The sequence below is a fragment of the Pelophylax lessonae genome (assembly GCF_965119305.1).
Source record: "Pelophylax lessonae genome assembly, chromosome: 7".
NCBI lineage: Eukaryota > Metazoa > Chordata > Amphibia > Anura > Ranidae > Pelophylax > Pelophylax lessonae.
The window spans coordinates 247284835-247305287 of NC_138774.1; the positions used below are offsets into that span (position 1 = coordinate 247284835).

General features: G+C 44.3%; 1 protein-coding gene across 4 annotated transcripts in view; it reads left to right on the forward strand.

The window, feature by feature from the left end:
* SRPK3 (SRSF protein kinase 3) overlaps positions 1–20453 on the forward strand; it is a 252684-nt gene that overhangs the window by 207615 nt on the left and 24616 nt on the right. For all 4 annotated transcript variants that reach the window (XM_082262612.1, XM_082262611.1, XM_082262613.1 and 1 more), the window contains exons 11-13: positions 5223–5456; positions 15359–15459; positions 15551–15658. In XM_082262612.1, the coding sequence (XP_082118738.1) occupies positions 5223–5456; positions 15359–15459; positions 15551–15658 (443 nt within the window). The remainder of the gene's footprint in view (positions 1–5222; positions 5457–15358; positions 15460–15550; positions 15659–20453) is intronic.

The following is a 20453-nucleotide window of genomic DNA, read 5'->3' on the forward strand; positions in this document are numbered from 1 at the left end:
CAGGATGCGTGGGTGGATGCCATCTGGTCCAGGCGCATTATCCACCCTTATTCTGTCTAAATATTTCTGGACCGTATCACTTTTGGGCCATTGTGGATCATTTGGGGCTGTATCAATACTGTCCTCATTATGGTCATGAGCTCCCCCATGCTGCTTTGTATACACAGAGCTGAAGAAAGTATTTCATAAATTTGCCTTCTCTTTGTCCCCAGTCACCCACTCCTGATTATTTTGTAAAGGGCCTACATGCTCAGACCTAACCATTTTACTATTAATATATTTGAAGAATTTTTTGTGGTATGTCCTACTATCTTTTGCAATCTATCGTTTATGTATAATTTTTGTGTCCTTGATTTCCTTTTTACATATTCTGTTATATTCGTTGCAACAACTAAACAATGATAGTGTTCCTTCATTTTTATATTTTTTAAAAGCTCTTTTCCTGTTATTTATGGCTTTTTTAACTTTGGCAATGAGCCACATAGGTTTTTTTTTTAGCCTTTTAAACTTATTGCCCATAGGAATATACTTTGCAGTCAGTTTGCATAAAGTCTTTTTGAAAATGTCCAATTTCTGTTCTGTGCTCATCAATGCCAATATTCCCTCCCAGTCTAAATCCTGGAGAGCAGCCCTCAGCCTTGGAAAATTTGCTTTCTTAAAGTGAAGTGTGTTTGTATTTCCTGTATGCGTTTTTTGCTTACAGTTAACATCAAATGAAATCATATTATGGTCACTATAACGCTACCCAGATGTTCTTTTATATGAACATTGTTAATAAGCTCTGCATGGTTTGAGATTACCAAGTCCAACAGAGCATCATTTCTAGTGGGGGCCTCAATACACTGTACCATAAAATGGTCTTGTGATAGGCTTATACATTTTTGCCCTTTAACTGTTCCAGCAGTGCCATTACTCCAGTCAATGTCTGGGTAGTTAAAATCCCCCATTATTATCACTGTCCCAGCCCTTGCAGCCCTTTCTATCTGTGCCAGGAGCTGAGTCTCAAACCTCCTCATTGATATTGGGAGGTCTACAACAAACTCCAATGACAATCTTTGTATTACGCACACCCATGTACATTTCAACTCATACTGCTTCAGACTCCTCACACTCTCCATCAACTAGGTCCTCTTTCACACTCACTTTGAGATCACTTCTAACATAGAGACAGACACCATTACCCCCCCCCCCCCCCTCCGTTTTACCCTGTCTTTCCACCTAACAAATAAACTTTGAATCCCCCATAGTTATTACCTTTTGTTTTACTTGACCCTCCTTTAGTAAGATCTAATGAACCCTCTGATTATTCTTTTATTGAATTGGATTGTAATTGTACTGTTTACCCCATTTTGCAAACTGCTGTGAAAACTATATATACTGTAAAACACGATATAAATCCTGTGTTAAAATAATTGTATTTATTTAAGCTAAACCCTGTAATCTGCAATGTAGATGTCCCCTTTAGAAAAATAATTGCTAGTATCATTAACAAAATGGCAAAATGCATTTGTAGTGTTTCTACCAAAACGGAAGAGATGTAACCCTTTTACAGATACAACATCTAATCTACCATTATATGCAGCTTCACTATAGCACAGACTGGGGCACTCATGTATGTTTTTACAATCTTTAGTACATGATGGAATATTCAAGCAAAATCTGCAAATGAGCAGAATGTAGAAAATCAGACATTTTTTAAATAATTAAGCAACCTCAAGGGGAGCCCCCATTGGCAGTTATTTGCACATGATCACACACTCAACAGTCAGATGAATTTAAATCTCTTATAGAAGCATGGTAAAGTTGGAGCAAAGCATTTTCAATCTGTAGGGAATTGGAAAGCTTCAGAAGAAACAACACAACAACTCTCATCTGTACCCGCGGAAAGGCTCACTTGAGGCAGGAACTCAAGAGGCTAGCTGGGCTTAAGGCAGCACATAAACAACAGCAAACAACCAACACCCTGTTGGAAGACTCTGTCTGGCTTGGTGCTGGCTTTTTTTTACCAAACAGCAAACTCCTCCATGGCCTGTAACCCAGTCGGAGAAATCCCCTGGAGTGCTGATGTCACAGAGGGAAGGCATGACAATGGGAGGTGTGGCGGACTTTCCTTCAAGCTTGACTGATATAGCAGTAGACATCAGAACCTGGAAAGGCCCATCCCAGCAAGCCTGCAGAGGTATGGAAAGGTGCTGCTTGACAACTACCCAGTCTCCAGTTCTGAGACATAGTTGAGCAACCTTAGCTCAGGATCTAGAAATGAAGAATATACTTTGGAAAGCGGACCAGTGTACTATGCAGACGTATAACAAGTTCAGTGAAAAGCTCCACAAGCTGGAGAAAGATGAGAATCATGAGCTAAATAAAGTTCATTCTTAGAAGCGTATCCAAATAGTATCTCAGAAGGAGACCAGTTTGAAGGTTCACAGGGTGTGCGTCTCATAAACATTATTGCCAATCCCGAGGCTTTTGTCCATTTTAGTCTTGACTGCTCATAAACCTTTGCTATATTTTTTTCCCAAAGTAAAGTTGTAACAGTCAACCTCACTGTTTGTATTGATTTATTCCCTAATCTATCATTATCAGCTACACCACCTAAATCTAAAAACTTTTTCTGACAGCAGCATGCATCTATCCACACCAGAGAAAGCAGCCATACACACAAGCACATACAACTCTCATTAAGACAGTTGAATAAAATCAATCTGTAGTCTGTGAAAAGAGTACAGAGTTTTTCACAAATGTTTCTGAGATGCTTTAACAGAACTTTTCCAGCACTGAACTTTAGATATGTCAAATTGCAGAGCATACCGATGACAATGCAGGAAAGAACCATTCCTTCTTTTGACATGCATTACACCAAGTTACACAATAGCCAGGTACAGTATCTCACAAAAGTGAGTACACCCCTCACATTTTTGAAAATATTTTATTATATCTTTTCATGTGAAAACACTGAAGAAATTACACTTTGCTACAATGTAAAGTAGTGAGTGTACAGCTTGTATAACAGTGTAAATTTGTTGTCCCCTCAAAATAACTCAACATGCAGCCATTAATGTCTAAACCGCTGGCAACAAAAGTGAGTACACCCGTACGTGAAAATGTTTAAATTGGGCCCAAAGTGTCAATATTTTGTGTGGCCCCCATTATTTTCCAGCACTGTCTTAACCCTCTTGGGCAGGGATCCCCAAACTACGGCCCTCCAGCTGTTGCAGAACTACACATCCCATGAGGCATTGTAAAACTCTGACATTCACGGACAAGACTAGACATGATGGGAATTGTAGTTCCTGAACAACTGGAGGGCCATAGTTTGAAGACCCCTGCTCTTGGGCATGGAGTTCACCAGAGCTTCACAGGTTGCCACTGGAGTCCTCTTCCACTCCTCCATGACAAAATCATGGAGCTGGTGGATGTTAGAGACCTTGCACTCCTCCACCTTACGTTTGAGGATGCCCCACAAATGCTCAATAGGGTTTAGGTCTGGAGACATGTTTGGCCAGTCCCTCACCTTTACCCTCAGCTTCTTTAGCAAGGCAGTGGTTGTCTTGGAGGTGTGTTTGGGGTCATTATCATTTTGGAATACTGTCCTGTGGCCCAGTCTTCAAAGGGAGGGGATCATGCTCTGCTTCAGTTTGTCACAGTACATGTTGGCTTCATGATTCCCTCAATGAATTGTAGCTCTCCAGTGACAGCAGCCCCAGACCATTACATTCCCACCACCATGCTTAACTGTAGGCAAGACACACTTGTCTTTGTACTCCTCACCTAGTTGATTCCACACACGTTTGACACTATCTGAACCAAATAAGTTTATCTTGGTCTCATCAGACCACAGGACATGGTTCCAGTAATCCATGTCCCAAGTCTGCTTGTCTTCAGCAAACTGTTTGCGGGCTTTCTTCTGCATCATCTTTAGAAGAGGCTTCCTTCTGGGACAACAGCCATGCAGACCAATTTGATGCAGTGTGCTGTGTATGGTCTGAAAGGCTGACCCCCCACCCCTATTTCCCAAAGACAACCTCTGGATATGACGCTGAGCATGTGCACTCAACTTCTTTGGTCGACCATGGCAAGACCTGTTCTGAGTAGAACCTGTCCTGTTAAACCACTGTATGGTCTTGGCCACTGTGCTGCAGCTCAGTTTCAGGGTCTTGGCATTCTTATAGCCTGGGCCATCTTTATGTAGAGCAACAATTCTTTCTTCCGATCCTCAGAGAGTTCTTTGCCATGAGGTGCCATGTTGAACTTCCAGTGACCAGTATGTGAGCGTGAGAGCGATAACACCAAATGTAACACACCAGCTCCCCATTCACACCTGAGACCTTGTAACACTAACGAGTCACATGACACCGGGGAGGGAAAATGGCTAATTGGGCCCAATTTGGACATTTTCACATAGGGGTGTACTCATTTTTGTTGCTACCATTTTAGACATTAATGGCTGTGTGTTTAGTTATTTTGAGGGTGCAGCAAATTTACACTGTTATACAAGCTGTACACTCACTACTTTACATTGTAGCAAAGTGTTGTTTCTTCAGTGTTGTCACATGAAAAGATCTAATAAAATATTTAAAAAATGTGGGGGGTGTACTCACTTTTGTGAGATACTGTAAGTAAATGAAGAACTGGGCACAACAGACTCTGTGAATATTTTTCCAAATTACAATTTAATTTAGAGTGTTTATGATTGATATGTACATCCTTCTTACCATAACTGCAAAAATGCTTACTCAAGCTCCACTAATTGACCTAAAGCCAATGCAAAGGTCAAATGGTCTCTGACCTCCAGCAGCATTGTGGGTTTTCACAATATTAGTATATATTATTTCCATTCTGACAATGGGACTGCAGCACCACTAGGAACAAAGCAGAACAAGCAGTGCACATACCACATTTTTTATTATTGATATACATTGATTCAAGTATTTAAGCTAATCTCTTTCCACATATGTAAAAAAAATGTTTGTTTTCTTTCTGAAGTTCTAAAGTTTTTAGGGCAATTATATTTGTAACATGGACCAGTATGCGTTTTCTTTCTGTATTTATCAGGCTTATGTAATTGTTCTCATTGAAAAGCCGAAATCAGCTAATATGCCTGCAAAAAGAGGTGGAATGGTTGAGCAGCACAAATTTTTAGTGGTGTAATATAAAGCCATGTTGTTGTATTGTCACTGACAATTAATACCTTTTTTCCACAACAGATCCTATCCCTGCAGACAGTGAGGGTGCAGACTCCTCTTTGGGAAGCGGAGGTACCACATGTCTTGCTCAGAGCCCTCAATCACCTAGAACATATGAAAACTGCAATGGTTTTGGCACAGGCCCTCGTTGCGCTAGCCCAGACACGCACACCTCGGGCTTCTCCAGCTCAGCCTTTTCTGCCACCTCCGGCTCTGCCATATCTGGGTATTCTGGATGTCGAGAAAGAGGAGGAATATTATCTCCAAACCGTAAGTTTTACAGTAGAAAATACATAAAAATTAGACCTGTACTGGCAGATAAACAAGGTTTGCCTTTGCCACCTACATTTTAGAAATATGGTTGCCTGGCTGGCTCTGGTTTCAGTACTTAATTAATGATAATAAAGTAAAGTGTGAAGTCAGAACTCCTGATCTGCGTACTTTTTGCAGGTCCTATGCCTTAGGCTAATGTCACAGTATTAAATGTCAATACTGCATGCAAAATCACTTGCTTTCATAACATGCAGAGAAAGGCGTTGCCATTTAGCAAACACATGGTGGTACCATTAATTGTTAATGACACCCCCAAGTATCTCAGACTTTTTTTCCACGTTTCTTGCATGTAGGGCAGCCATTTAAAATGAATGGGCAGTGCTACACGTAACACACGGAAGCACTCTCGTGCATGGTTGCACCTGTTGGCATGAACCAAACCTTAGAAAGTAGTAGAGCCACTAGATCGGGTAACTAGGATGGGTGATGACAACTCATGTCTGAAAGAAGTACACCAAAAAAAAAAAAAGAAAAAACCTGAAATGAAAGCACCTGTTACTTAAAGTGGTTGTAAACCCTTACCTATAACCAGTGAAGTGACTAGCCTACACAGAGATTCAATAAATCCTCCTACATATGTTTTATCTGTTTATTGCAGCCAACTGTCCTGTACATAATTATAAAATGGGAAGGGTGGGAAAGTACTCCTCAGTCCTTTCACCCGGGAGGGTTCAGTAGCTAGCAATGTTGAAAATCCAATAAAATCATGTCTTTTGAAAGCGTTCCTCTTGCTTTTGTAAGGACATGGTGAGATCTTCCATGGTCCATATTTCTTTTACTACATGGACCCATTGACTAATCGAGGGTGTATGGTCAGACTACCAATTGGATGGAATACGGACCTAGCAACATTTAGGGTCCATTCACACTAGCGCAACTTGTCAGGCGACTTGGTCGCCTGACAAGTCGCGGTCGGTCGCCTGCCATTGATTAGCACAGGACCCGTTCTAATAGGAGCGACACAAGTCGCTCCGACTTAGAAAAAGGGTCCTGTACTACTATGGGGCGACCTGAAGGCGACTTGCATTGACTTCAATTATATGAAGTCTGTGCATGTCGCACCGAGGTCGCGGTGCACGCTGTGCACCACGACTTCACAGGTCGCCCTAGCAAGTCGTGTCGCCCCTGTGTGAATGGGCTCTTAGAAGATAGATTACTAAAGATTTAAGATATCTTTATTTCAATAGCACACTGAGGTGGAGCAGACACACTGCAGAATCAATAACTAAGGATATGCCTGTGAGATCCAAGATGAAGTCACAAACCTTGCACCAAAAAGGCCAGATCTTCGGGCATGTCCACAATATTTGGAAAAGCATACCTTGCGGAACGCCACATGTCCAACAATTAGGGAATTCTGCTGGGTCTTCATCTTCATAGATCTTTATTGTAACAGCAAACAAATTGTAATAACAACAAAAAATCCCCCCCAAAGAGTAGTACAGAGTTACTATGGTGACACTGAACTAGGGTAATGAAAGTATTTAAAAAAAAAATTAAAAAATAAAAATGTTTTAAAAAAATTTCACTTGTCAATGTCCCTGATCACCTCCTGCACATCAGTCATATGGTGATGCTGTACTGTACTGGTGACAGTATGTAAAAAATAAAAAATACAAATTTCAAAACAATTGTTACAAAAAATTACAGCTCCAAAAAACTCACTTCACCATACCCGTGTCCTGTTAGATGCTTCAGACTGTCTATTTTCCAAAAAGGGGTAATTTTGGGAGGACCCAGCATTTTTGGGCCTCATGAAATGAGATAGGCCATCAGTACATCAGAATAAATCAATTTACAAATGTACGAAGGGTCTTCAAAAAGTTTCTGCACTTTTATATTTTCTTTGAAAACGGTGAGGGCGGGAGGAGTAGTAACTGGTCGTTTCTGAGAATGTCATGTGACTAATCTGTCTGGCAAGCCGGCTGACCTTGCAGTAGGAGTCGTCACGCTGTGGTAAAGATGGCTGCGAAACGTAATAACAAAATGCAGAAACTTTTTGAAGAACAACCCTGTACCATAGTTTGTAGACACTATAACTTTCACACAAACTGATCAATATACACTTATTGGGATTTTTTTTTACCGAAGACATGTAGCAGAATACATTTTGGCAAAAATTTATAACAAAACTTGGTCTCACGCTCCCGACGCACGTTTCGTCAGCCGCGCTGACGTCATCAGGGGATCCCCTGATGACGTGAGCGTGAGACCGTAGAGCTCCGGTGAGGTGGAGCGCAGAGCGCGAGCGGCGTCCCATCCACCAGACCAGCTGAATACATTGTACTTCCAGGCGTTGAAATACTGCTATGATGTAAGTGCAATCTATCTTATTAAAACCCAATATATGACGGTAATACACTATTGGAGTTTCCTTTATCTTTTTTGCATTATGATGCCCGGAGATCCGGAGCTTTGTAAAGGCATTGGAGCTAAAAAATCCTTTGATGTGGTGACAGCGATGAGGACAGTCTTGAGCCTGTGTGGAGATAAATGCCAGTTTTGACCCCTTGTAATTAAGGGGTCATCTTCTTCTGGTAAGGAGTATATTGTCTGACCACTGGGTGGAGGTGTTTGGTGGAGGTTTCCCATCAAGTCCAAGTTTGCTGAAGACACAGTCTGCACAGTTTGCACTGAGCACTTTAAGGACTTTTAGCTCACCCCATTATTTATTTATTTATCCACTAATTCATGTAATTATTTATTTATGCATTTACTGAATTTGTATATTGCAAGTTTGTGACCAATCACATATGCACTATAGCACTTTACAATGAGAACTGATTGCTGAGCGCAATACTCACCTTTGTTATCCATCTTTCACGTTTTTACGTTTATATTGCGGCTCGCAGTGTGGAAGAAATTCCCGGAAACAATTTCACATACACTTGTTCATTTATTGGAAATTCCTGTTGTCAAATAATATCTTTTTTGCGCAGGTTCTTTTTGGTTAGCACCAATTTTTTGCGTTATACTCTTGAAAATTGAGCCTGATTTTAGTTTTGCCAGTTCCTTTGAACATTGCCCAGTTTAGTTGGCTATTGTCCAGTCTAAAACTGGGTACTGGCTGAAGGAAAAAAAACTGACAGATCACTGTACTAAAACTCGCTGTGTTAGTACAGCAATCTCCCCAGCTGGGCTATTGTGCCCCCCCCCCTTCACCAGAATGCAGTTCCACCATTGGACTGCCTACCACAGGGCGGTGAACTGTAATAGCCAATCTTACTGGGCAGGTCCAAAGGGGCATAATCTTGTGGAAGGAAGCACTCACTGTTTTTTTTTGTTGACCTGAAATACCAGACAAGAGAAGCGGTACTGTGCATTGTTCATACATACAGAAAATACCTCACAATTCCCGAAGGCAGTGAGTTAAGCGCGCTGCTGCAAGAAAAGTGGGTGTGGAAAAACATTAGAGTGGGAGGGTCTAAGGGACATGATTAAACAAACCTGGGTTTCCTTGTACCTATAAAATATGTTGAGGCTGAGGCCTCCATAATTGCTGTTGTGTTAGCCTGTTAGGCCCTGGCTTTTCATATGTAGCAGTTTGGGATCATGGGCAGGATATCGCTGTGATTCAGCCCGCAATTCCAAATCACACTGCAATGCTGGCAAAATGCAGCACATGTGTTTGTGTTCCATTCATTTTTAGTGGCACCAAAACACAGTGTGGTTTTGAATGCTTGTTGTGGAATAAATCACTGAACTATCACAGCAAAAAGACGCCACATTTTGGTGCCCCTAAAAATGAATGGAACACAAACACATGTTCTGTGTTTTGCCAGCATTGCAGTTTGATTTGGAATTGGGGCACAGTGGCGGGTAGAATTATGCCAATATTCTGGCCATGATCCCAAATTCCTACATGTGCCTAACAGGCTAACACAGCAGCAGTTATGGAGGACTAATCCCAGCACCTCAATCACCAACTTTGCCAGCAGTTGCCACAATCTCAGATACCTAGTATAATGACAGGAAGAAATTCTGCAGCACTGCAGTTTTAAGCTAGCCTGACTGAGGACACAAGGGAAAGAGGGACACACCTGGTGACCCGGGGTGGACTGGGTCTGCAGACAGCAACAGCCAGCAGCACACATCCATGTCCACATGGCAGGCTGGCAGCTAACAGCACCCTTGGGGGGTCCAGCTCCTCACCCAAGCAGCAGCCAAAGGTGGGAAGCAGCACTGCAAGGAGGTGGATCCAATGGAAATAAAGAGGACCGATCAGTGGCTAGGTGCCAGCTGCTCCCACTCTGCTCAGTGCTGCCTCCTGTCCTGTAGGCTGCATCTGGACAAGTCAAGAAGACATGATGTTATATAATGGAGCCTGGAGGCACCGTGGTGGAGCAGTGAAAACCAGGGCCCTCTTTAAAATTGATTGGACCCTGGGCAAACATTTTCAAAATGGTTGGCAATGAACTGCAGGTCCACTGGGTGAGGGGATCCAAACCCTGAGGTTGTCTGAGATGGAAACAATCCAGGGCTTGGTGGGAGCTGTGTAAAAGCCATGTTGAACGGGAGCCAAGCCAGACCTGCCGGCGCTCAACATGTTTAGCAATGCAAAGCAGGATAGAAGTCTCGAACCCAGAACTAAACCAGCCTGAAACGCATGAAGGAGAACATTGCCGTGACAACATGTTTTGCGTGCATGCGCTTTGTCAAGTCACGGAGGAGAAGGCAACACAAGCATTTAAATACAAGAATGGGGAGGGCGTGGAACCAGCAAGTGTCCTCAGCAATCATTAACCCCTCGCCACCTTTTGTTATTATGTAGAAATCATGGTTTGTTCCTCTGTGCCTCTGTGCTGCCTCTGTGCTGCTGAAGAACAAAACATAATTTCTTCAGAATAACAAAAGGTGGTGAGGGGTTAATGATTGCTGAGGACACTTGCTTGTTCCACGCGCTCCCCATTTTTGTCTTTAAATGGCTGCAGGGGGCGGGGCAGGGCAGGGTCCGAGCATCAGTGGAGCTCCCAGCCCCGCCCCTCCCTTCTCACAGAGCCTCTCCGAGTCCCCCAGCCCAAGCTCAGTCCGACAGCCCGGGCCGGCGCTCCCCGGTAGGCAGGCGTTGTAAAAGCCGGCCAGGCTCAGACAGGCTGCACACAGCAATATGTGTGAGTCTGTGCTGAGTGCGCCAATGGTGGCGTGGCCGGCGACAATAGTTAAAGCACACACAACAGAACCCCCCCTTATCTGCTTCCCTGGGCCAGCATAAGGTTAAACTTCTCTATTCTCTTCTCTATTTGTCTTGTGTTTATTATTACTAAAGGTGAAAGAAAATCCAAAAATGTTGTTGTCACCAGAATAGGAATAGAGGTGAAGGGAGATGAAGGGAGATCTCCCCAGTGGGACACAGATGGCAAAACAAAAATCAACTGGCCTGGCGTTATAACCTTTCTTTACTCTATCCAAATGGAAAAAAATCGCCTTTAGTTCTACTTTTATTTGTTTGATATTTCTGTTCTTTAGTGCCGGTTCACACTGATGCGATCACAGACATCGCATATGATTCAGAATGCACTGCTCCTAAAATTACATGCGATGTCTGTGCAGTGTAAATTCAGCCATACAGTTTGTATGGCTGAATTTGCACCGTGATCGCAGTGAACTCGCACAGGACCCTTTTTTTGGTCCGCAGCAGAATCGGATAGCATCGTGGTTCACACCAGTACGATCCGATTCATGTGCGAACTGTCAGATCGCACTGCGATATGCGATCTGATCTGGGAGTGTCATTAACTTTGAATTGACACCCCCAGCGTATCGCATATGACAGTGTGAACTGCCTGTTCTGCGGATGCAATGCGGGAACACACAGTATATTCGCAGTGTTCCCGCATCGCAATAGTGTGAACCAGGACTTAGAGCCGGTTCACACTAGCACGACTTGTCAGGCGACTTGTCAGCCTGACAAGTCACGCTCCCTCGCGGTCCATTGACCACTACAGGACCCGTTCTAATAGGAGCGACACAAGTCGCTCCGACTTAGAAAAAGGGTCCTGTACTACTTTGGGGCGACCTCGGAGCGACTTGCATAGACTTCCATTATGTGAAGTCCCTGCAAGTCGCTCAGAAGTCGTGGTGCATGGTAATGCACAAGTCGCCCCCAAAGTAGTACGGAGTTGCTTTTCCATCACATTCCTGTTCGCTGTTTACATTTTGTAAATTTGTTGTGCAAAGCTAGCTGTCCCTAGCTGTGTGTAGAAAAAATAGAATTCTATGTGTCCAGGATTTGATTAGAAACTCTAATGCCTCGTTTCCACTGAGCGGTACGGTATGCAATTTTTGCCGTTTCCATTGTCAAAAGTTGTGAATGGTATCCTAATTCCGAACTGTACCGTACCACTTTTTTGGGACCCTTTTGTTGGGGTACCAAGCACATTAGTACCGTACCAACAGGGTGGAGCTACACTGTTGAGGTACTGTTGAGATGAGGTACTTTTGGCGGTGGAAACGCAAGCCTGATCAAGGTGTCGCGTTCCGAACCGTACTGAACTGTACCGAACCATACCGCTCAGTGGAAAGAAGGCATAAACCCATCTAAAAGTGGCTAAATGGGTTTACTGAAAATGCAACTACGCTTAGCTAAAAGCAGGAACATCCAAACACAGGAAAAGCGTAAAACGCCTTTGAACATGGGGCCGTATAGCTGTTGTGCGTGCCTCCTGGCATTTGCCCAGGAGACACAGGTGCAGCCTCCAGCTCGCTGCCTACAGCATGTCAAAGTCTATGGCAGGCTGCAGCTGGGCAGGGCTGAACGCTGTACCCAATGGTACTCGCATTAATGGCTCATTGCATTTGGGGATGAATACATTGAATGTAGAAGACTAAAGACTTTGACCAGCTGCAGGCGGGGATGGACTAGAAGAGTTTTAGTGCACCTCTCACGTGCAGTAAAATGCTGGGAGGTATGCACAGCAGCTAGAAGAGCCTGTGTGCAGAGGGCCTAAAAGTTATTTATACTTCCAAGATCACTTCTTCTGCGTTTAAAAAAAAAACTAAAGCAAGCGTGCCAGTGTGAATAAGGCCTTGTTTTTTTCTTTCTTTCAAAAAATGCTGTGCTGTGACCAAAAGTAACATCCAAGAACAGCAACAATTGAATGCTGCATTTTAAGTATCGCAAACTTAAAATAAGGACCTGTGACGGTACGTACCGTCACTGACAGTGAAAAAACTATGTGACAGATAAATTGATGGTTTGGACTGCTTCAGTTGTCACCTTGTAACAGATGCATGCCATCAGCTCAAACACCTGTCTTCCACGCATTGTAAATTATGCTGAATTGCTCACCTATTGTTTACGGTGGGTTCTCAGTATTTACACTATAATAATGTATATTATATCTTGTTTTACCTTTGGTGCCGGCAGTCTGGGCTTCCAGGCTGACTTAAGTATGCGGAGCTAATTAGCATGTGAATGATAACCTTGTCTAGATGGGATTAGCCATGAGTCTGCTGTACCTCGTTATCTCACCATTGTGTGATGCTTTATGTAAATATTCAGGTCATTGTTCATGTAGTGACTGTCATGCTTCTCAAGTGTATAAAAGTCTCCTGCTTGTTTTAATAAAGGAGTTAGTTGTTTCCAGTATACAAGCTAAGTGTCAGGCTAGTTTTGTATGACGGCGGCTGGGATTTGATATCTATGCTCATGACTGCGAGGAAGCCGTATACTGATGGAAGACCACAAGTACAGTGTGGGTCTGAGGTTCCGTTACAGGACCTATCACATAAAATAAAATATAACGTTTGTATACCCCCAACGAAATGAACAACCCAGAATGCCACCTACTGAAACAAAAGACAATTAAAGATTGCTGCCCGTGGTTCAAAGGCCATACTGTTCATAATGGTTAAAAAAAAATTCAGAGCAAATTTCAAACCCACTGAAATCTGTGCAAATCCATGGCAGCAGGGAACCTCATTGCTACTGCCTGCATATGGTCTGCATATGTCATCCCGCCAATGGAACTTTTATTTACACCTGTTTAATTAGAGCTTGAACACAGTTGGCTGTTTATAAAAGATAAGTTTAATCAGTTTATGTAACTATGTCAACTACATGTAATCTAGCATTGTATATATTTGGGAGAGGTTCTAGTGTGAATCTCCCTATAGAAATTCATGAGTACCAAATAGAAGTGCTGCACTGGTATGAAAATCTTCAACTCCATTCCATATAGGGTTGCCACCTCATCCCTTTAAAACTAAACGCATATTCATTACACAGGTTCTGTGGCTGATTAAGGTGGTAAAAAAACTCACTTGGTGCCTTATATGCAATAAATTAGCCTCAGAACCTGTGTAATTCATAGGTGTTCGGGCATGAAAGAGAAAAGGAGGCGCAAGCACCTAGTGCATTACCCGTGGACACCTTTAAAAAGTTTATTAAAATGCCAAAAACATACTCACAGACATGAAAAGTAAAATTTGCATATAGAAAGTCCACCACATGTGGAAATTAACATGTCCCTGTAATTGGGCCGTTGATGCGTTTCGGTAGTCACATTCCCTTCCTCAGAGCTGGTCTTTCGTTCAGCAGACCCCAATATATACTGAATTCACCTACACAAGGTCCCTCCCCTTTCCTGTGGGCCATGGGCGGGACCACTTAGTGTCTAAGCCCACTAGTCTATCTGCCACTAGTGGAAGTGTTTGGAATGTATGGAGGCTGTCAGTGGGCTTAGACACTAGGTGGTCCCGCCCATGGCCCACAGGAAAGGGGAGGGACCTTGTGTAGGCGAATTCAGTATATATTGGGGTCTGCTGAAAGAAAGAATAGCTCTGAGGAAGGGAGCATGACTCCCGAAACGTGTCAGCAGTCCAATTACAGGGACATGTTCATTTCCACATGTGGTGGACTTTCTACAGTATATGAGAATTTTACTCTTCATGTCTGGGAGTGTGTTTTTGGCATTTTAATAAACTTTTTAAAGGTGTCCACAGGTAATGCACTAGGTGTTTGCGCCTCCTTTTCTCTTTCATGTGCTTATGTCTGGAGTTCCCTGCCTGAGGAGAGCGGCGCGCATGTCAACCCCAATTGGAGTGAGCGCTTGGGTGATTTGGTTGTTTGACATATGTGTTCGGGTTTAAAGGGATGAGGTGACAATTCCTTAGCAGGTGTCAAATAAGACTATCAAAGTTTGAAGGAGGGGGCCTTCAAGTGGAAAGTCACTTTTAAAAGCTTCCTTTAACCAAGTGACAGAAAAACCCAAACTCATGGGGTTTCAGTAACATTTGAACTTCTGAAGCTGAATTGTAGAGTAGATGTATTTATTATACAAGCATGCAGGAGGAGCAACACAATACAGAGTATTGGATTGAAAAAAATGCTCTACCTGACTGGGGTCTCTAATGCCTTGTTTCCACTGAGCGGAACGGTTCGGATCGGTTCGGTACGGTACGCTATTTTGGGTGTTTCCATTATGAAAGTGGCCCATACAACCGAACCAAACCGCACCATTCCTGGTCCTGCTTCAGATGTAAGGCCATAGGAAATGGTACGGTACGGTTAGGGCGGAGCTACTGGCGTCACACAATAGATTCCACTGATTGGCGGACAGGAAAACTTCAATGCTCACGTCAAATGAAAGAGCAAAACAAACACCTCATTTGGTGTAAACCCCACATGGCCCCTGGTGGCCCGACTTGCAGTGGAAACACTCACCTGAATAGACCGGACCATTCTAACCCTCCCAAACTGTACCGACCCGAACCGTTCCGCTCAGTGGAAATGAGGCATTATGCAATTTATGTGTCTGCTTTATCAACGGAATGTTTTATAAATAAAATGGCTGTTCTATTTTCTCTTTCACAAGTGTATCTTTTTTCTCTGATTACAGTTTCAATAAAAGCCACAGATTTTCTGACCAACCCTCTAGACCCACAAAATGCTGACAAAATTTCTGTTAAGATTGCAGATCTGGGGAATGCTTGTTGGGTGGTAAGTATTCTACAAAAGCTATCGACCCTGATAGAGTAATTCTCAGCTTTACTAAGAGGTAAATAGCATTTGTTCCTTCTTGTCTTCAAAGCACAAACATTTCACTGACGACATACAGACACGGCAGTATCGAGCCTTGGAGGTGTTGATTGGTGCTGGCTATGGAACCCCTGCTGATATTTGGAGCACTGCTTGTATGGTAAGCTATATCAGTAAAGAATGCAGGTCATACAGTCCCATTTTTCCATTCTTGTATCTGGGGCGGTGAAAGCTGAATGGTTATAGGTTTTTTTGTTTTTTGCTTTTTGGTTTTTTTTTATAATGACCATTGTATACATGAAATATGTTGGCAGAATGGAAACAGATGCACTCATTATTGTTTACTCAGCACTCCACATACCACAGACACTCATTACCTCAAAGATATCGAAGGCCCCCTCGTAAGTCCCACCCGGGAGCTGAGGGCACACAGGCAGGCGGGCAAGGCGGGATACGTTGCACAACCAATGATGAGTGTGGGTTAAAGGGAAGTAAAATACAAACCAAGAAGTGTAGCAACAAGATAGGATCGAAGGTATATCCCAGACTCCATATAGAGGTGCCCTGCATCAGCCAAGAGCCAAAAGCAGTGTGGACCCAGCATTACGATAATGCAGAGATAAGACCCAACGGGAACTGCCATGGACACTCATTTCCTGCTAGCCTTGGTGAATTATGACAGTTAAGAGAAAGAAAGAGATGATTTGCAGTAGACATTGAAGTCTTTGGAATCAGAATACATGTAGCCTGTTCATTCTGAGTTTAATGGGCCATACACACGATAAGATTTTCCAAAGACTTTTTCCTTCAGATTTACCTTTTCTATGTAGTGCAAGGGCCTGCCAGATTGCATACAAATTGAAAGTGTTTAGGTTTGACCTCATATTATATGGTTTTGGTAAGTCTAAAGGAAAAAGTCTTCAGAAAATCTTATAGTGTGTATGGCCCTTTACTCTCTTTCAGTTTAACCTAGGAAAAGCAGGAAATACTGTAGAGAAAAGTCAGTAGAAAATGATGTTCTGTTTCTTTCAAAGTCCTTTTCTACTCCCGTGTCAACTTCTGACCATATAGGCCAGGGGTCTTTAAGTTCAAACTATGGCCCTTCAGTTGTTCAGGAACTACAATTCCCATCATGCCTAGTCATGCCTCTGAATGTCAGAGTTTTACAATGCCTCATGGGATGTGTAGTTCCGCAACAGCTGGAGGGCCATAGTTTGAGGATCCATGATATAGGCATTGTATCTTTTATACTCCAACAAAAGAAGAAGTAATATGAAACTATATGCTGGATAAGGGGCACATAATATGATTTTTGTACTCAGCGTAAAATCCTGCAAATTAGATTACTTATAGTGGTAAATTGCCACCTACAGGAGGCACCAAGTTGTAAAAATTGATAGGGACAGCTCCCTTTAGTGGCTATACCCAGTAACTGTTTTAAGGCTCAATTGGAAAGCATTTTGAGGCCATAAAAGGAAGGAATTTCATAAACTTATAAAATGTGCAAACTATGGCCATAGGTCACCTGCAAAAAGTAAACCATAGAGGGGCAAAGGTCGTGTCCTTCACTGAACATTTGAAAAAAGTATTTTATGTTGTGTGCAAAACCCTTTTGTTCTCCATTGGTAATTGAGGGGCACATCACTGTTGATTAGATGACCAGTGGGGTCTCCAAAATCTTTGTGTAATAAGGAGTGAGTATGAACTAAACCTAAGAATAATCACAGAATGAGACCTTCTAGCCTAGGGGGGGGCTGGTGCAAGGGTTTTTGACACCCTAAGCGAAACCTAATTTTGCCCCCCCCCCCTTTGGCTCCGCTCCTGACTTCACCCCCTTTTCCCTACCCATGTATATGGTGAAGGTGGCGGGGGTGAATATTTTTGTGGTGCCTCTCCACATATTTCTTCAGCCGTGGTCCGCAGGCCCACACCTGCGCCTCTGGACCTGGCCTGAAGACAAATAGTGGCAGCCCCAGCCATGGTCCGCAGGTATACGGACAGGCCAGGGTAGTATACAGACAGGCCAGGGTAGTATATAGACAGGCCAGGGTAGTATATGGACCAGTTAGGGTAGTATATGGACTAGCTAGGGTAGTATATGGACCAGCTAGAGTAGTATATGGACCAGTTAGAGTAGAATACGGACCTGCTAGGGTTGTATATGGACAGGCTAGGGCAGTTTAGGGGCAGGCTAGGGTAGTATATAGACAGGCTAGGGTCTAGGGTAGTAAATAGACAGGGATTAGTCCCAGGCAAGAGGCTGTCTACTACCCACGTGTGTCAGTCATGGGGCAGTGAGGTCTCATGCAGACACTCCCAGCTATGTAGTACCCCTTGCAGCCAAGGCAGGGTTGGGGCTCGGAGGTGTGTGTGTGTGTGTGGGGGGGGGGTGGGTGGGATGTGGGAGGGGAGGCTGGTACCTGTATATGCGTCACTGGGGATCCGCTGTGGCGGATCATCAGCTGTCACAGACACCACTCTTTCAGCTGCCATTACCTGGGATGCTGGGATCTGCCCACCTGGACAGGGGGAGATATGGAGCTTAGTGGCGGAGATGCAAATTTGTGCCGGACGCATGAACCAAATTATAACTCTCAGCATTGATATCAGTGGACGCATTAATAACCCCCAACACAGGTATCAATGGACAAAATCATGACCCCCCAACACAGGTATCAGTGGAAGCATTAATATCCCCCAACACAGGTATCCATGGACAAAATCATAACCCCCAACACAGGTATCAGTGGACGCATTCATAACCCCCAACACAGGTATCAGTGGTCGCATTAACCCCCAACACAGGTATCAGATGATGCATTAATATCCCCCAGCACAGGTATCAATGGACAAAATCATAACCCCCCTACACAGGTATCAGTGGATGCATTCATAACCCCCAGCACAGGTATCAGTGGATGCATTCATAACCCCCAACACAGGTATCAATGGACAAAATCATAACCCCCAACACAGGTATCAGTGGACGCATTAATATCCCCCAGCACAGGTATCAATGGACAAAATCATAACCCCCAACACAGGTATCAGTGGACGCATTCATAACCCCCAACACAGGTATCAGTGGACGCATTCATAACCCCCAACACAGGTATCAGTGGACGCATTATTAACCCCCAACACAGGTATCAGTGGATGCATTATTAACCCCCAACACAGGTATTAGTGGAAGCATTATTAACCCCCAACACAGGTATTAGTGGATGCATTATTAACCCCCAACACGGGTATCAGTGGACGCATTATTAACCCCCAAAAAAGGTGTCAGTGGATGCATTAATAACCCCCAACACAGGAATCAGTGGATGCATTAATAACCCCCAACACAGGTATCAGTGGACGCATGAATAACCCCCAACACAGGTATCAGTGGACGCATGTATAACCCCCAACACAGGTGTCAGTGGATGCACTATTACCCCCAACACAGGTGTCAGTGGATGCATTATTACCCCCAACACAAGTGTCAGTGGATGCATTGTTACCCCCAACACAGGTGTCAGTGGATGCATTATTAACCCCCAACACAGGTGTCAGTGGATGCATTATTACCCACAACACAGGTATCAGTGGACGCATTATTAACCCCCAACACAGAAATCAGTGGACGCATTAATAAACCCCAACACAGGTATCAGTGGACGCCTTATTAACCCCCAACACAGGTGTCAGTAGACGCATTAATAACCCCCAACACAGGTATCAGTGGACGCCTTATTAACCCCCAACACAGGTGTAAGTAGACGCATTAATAACCCCAACACAGGTATCAGTGGACGCATTATTAACCCCTAACACCAGTATCAGTGGATGCATTATGAACCCCCTACACAGGTATTAGTGGATGCATTAAAAACTCCCAACACAGGTATTAGTGGACGCAATAAAACCCCCCAGCATTGATGTCAGTGGATGCAAAAAAAAAAAACCCAGCAGTGTTAGTATTATTAACCACCACATTGGTCATCAGTGGCATTGAAATGTAACCCCTTCCATGACCACCAATGTGGGGGGAGGGGGTTAATAATACTAACATTACCACAAATGCAAAAGGGGGAGGTGGGATAAAATGTCAATGACATGAGGACAATGCAAGGTGGGGGATGGGGGGGGGGGTAAACTTTCACTGCCACTGACTCCCCCCATCCTCCACCTGCATCGGTGGACATGGCAATGCTAACCCTTTCCTCACTTCCAGCCTGCTCTCCAGTCCCATTCTCCTAGTGCTCTAGCAGTTAGGTACAGTCAGCTGAGCTTACCTCGGCACACACTTTCTCCTGGTCATTGACATCTCCCTCTGAGTTGTAGCGGGTGGCCAGGTGGACAGGCAGGCAGGCAGACGGGCGGGCGGCAGGTGATTCAGTTGGTGGGCTGGCAGTTCAGACATGTGGGCGGGCGGGAGAGCGGCAGGTGATTGAGGTGGACGGGCGGTTCAGATATGTGGGCGGGCAGGCGGCAGGTGATTCAGGTGGGCAGGCAGTTCAGAAATGTGCGCGGACGGGCAGGAGGTGATTCAGGTGGGCGGTTCAGACACGTGGGTGGGCGGCAGGTGGTTTAGGCGAGCCGGCGGTTCAGGCATGGGGTGGGCAGGCAGTTCAGGCGGGTGGGATCTCCAAAGCTGGCCGCATCCCCATCCCGCCCACACAACAAGAGCCTGGCAGCCAGAGGAGATCCAGTCCCACACTTGGAAAAAGGAGGGGGTGAGGGGAGCAAAATCTAACCTCCAGCAGCCATTTCTAGCCTGCACTGTGTTCACTGTGCTATGACAAAAGAGAGTGACTGCAGCATCACTCCTGTCGTGTAGGTAGCTGGAGAGCGAAGCGCTCATCTGCTCTCAGCGCCCGCTCTCCACATAGCGCCTCCTACTGATGTGCGCACTAGGCCGGCGCCTGCCTTGCCTAAAGGTAGCGCAGGCCCTCAGCCTAGGACAAAAA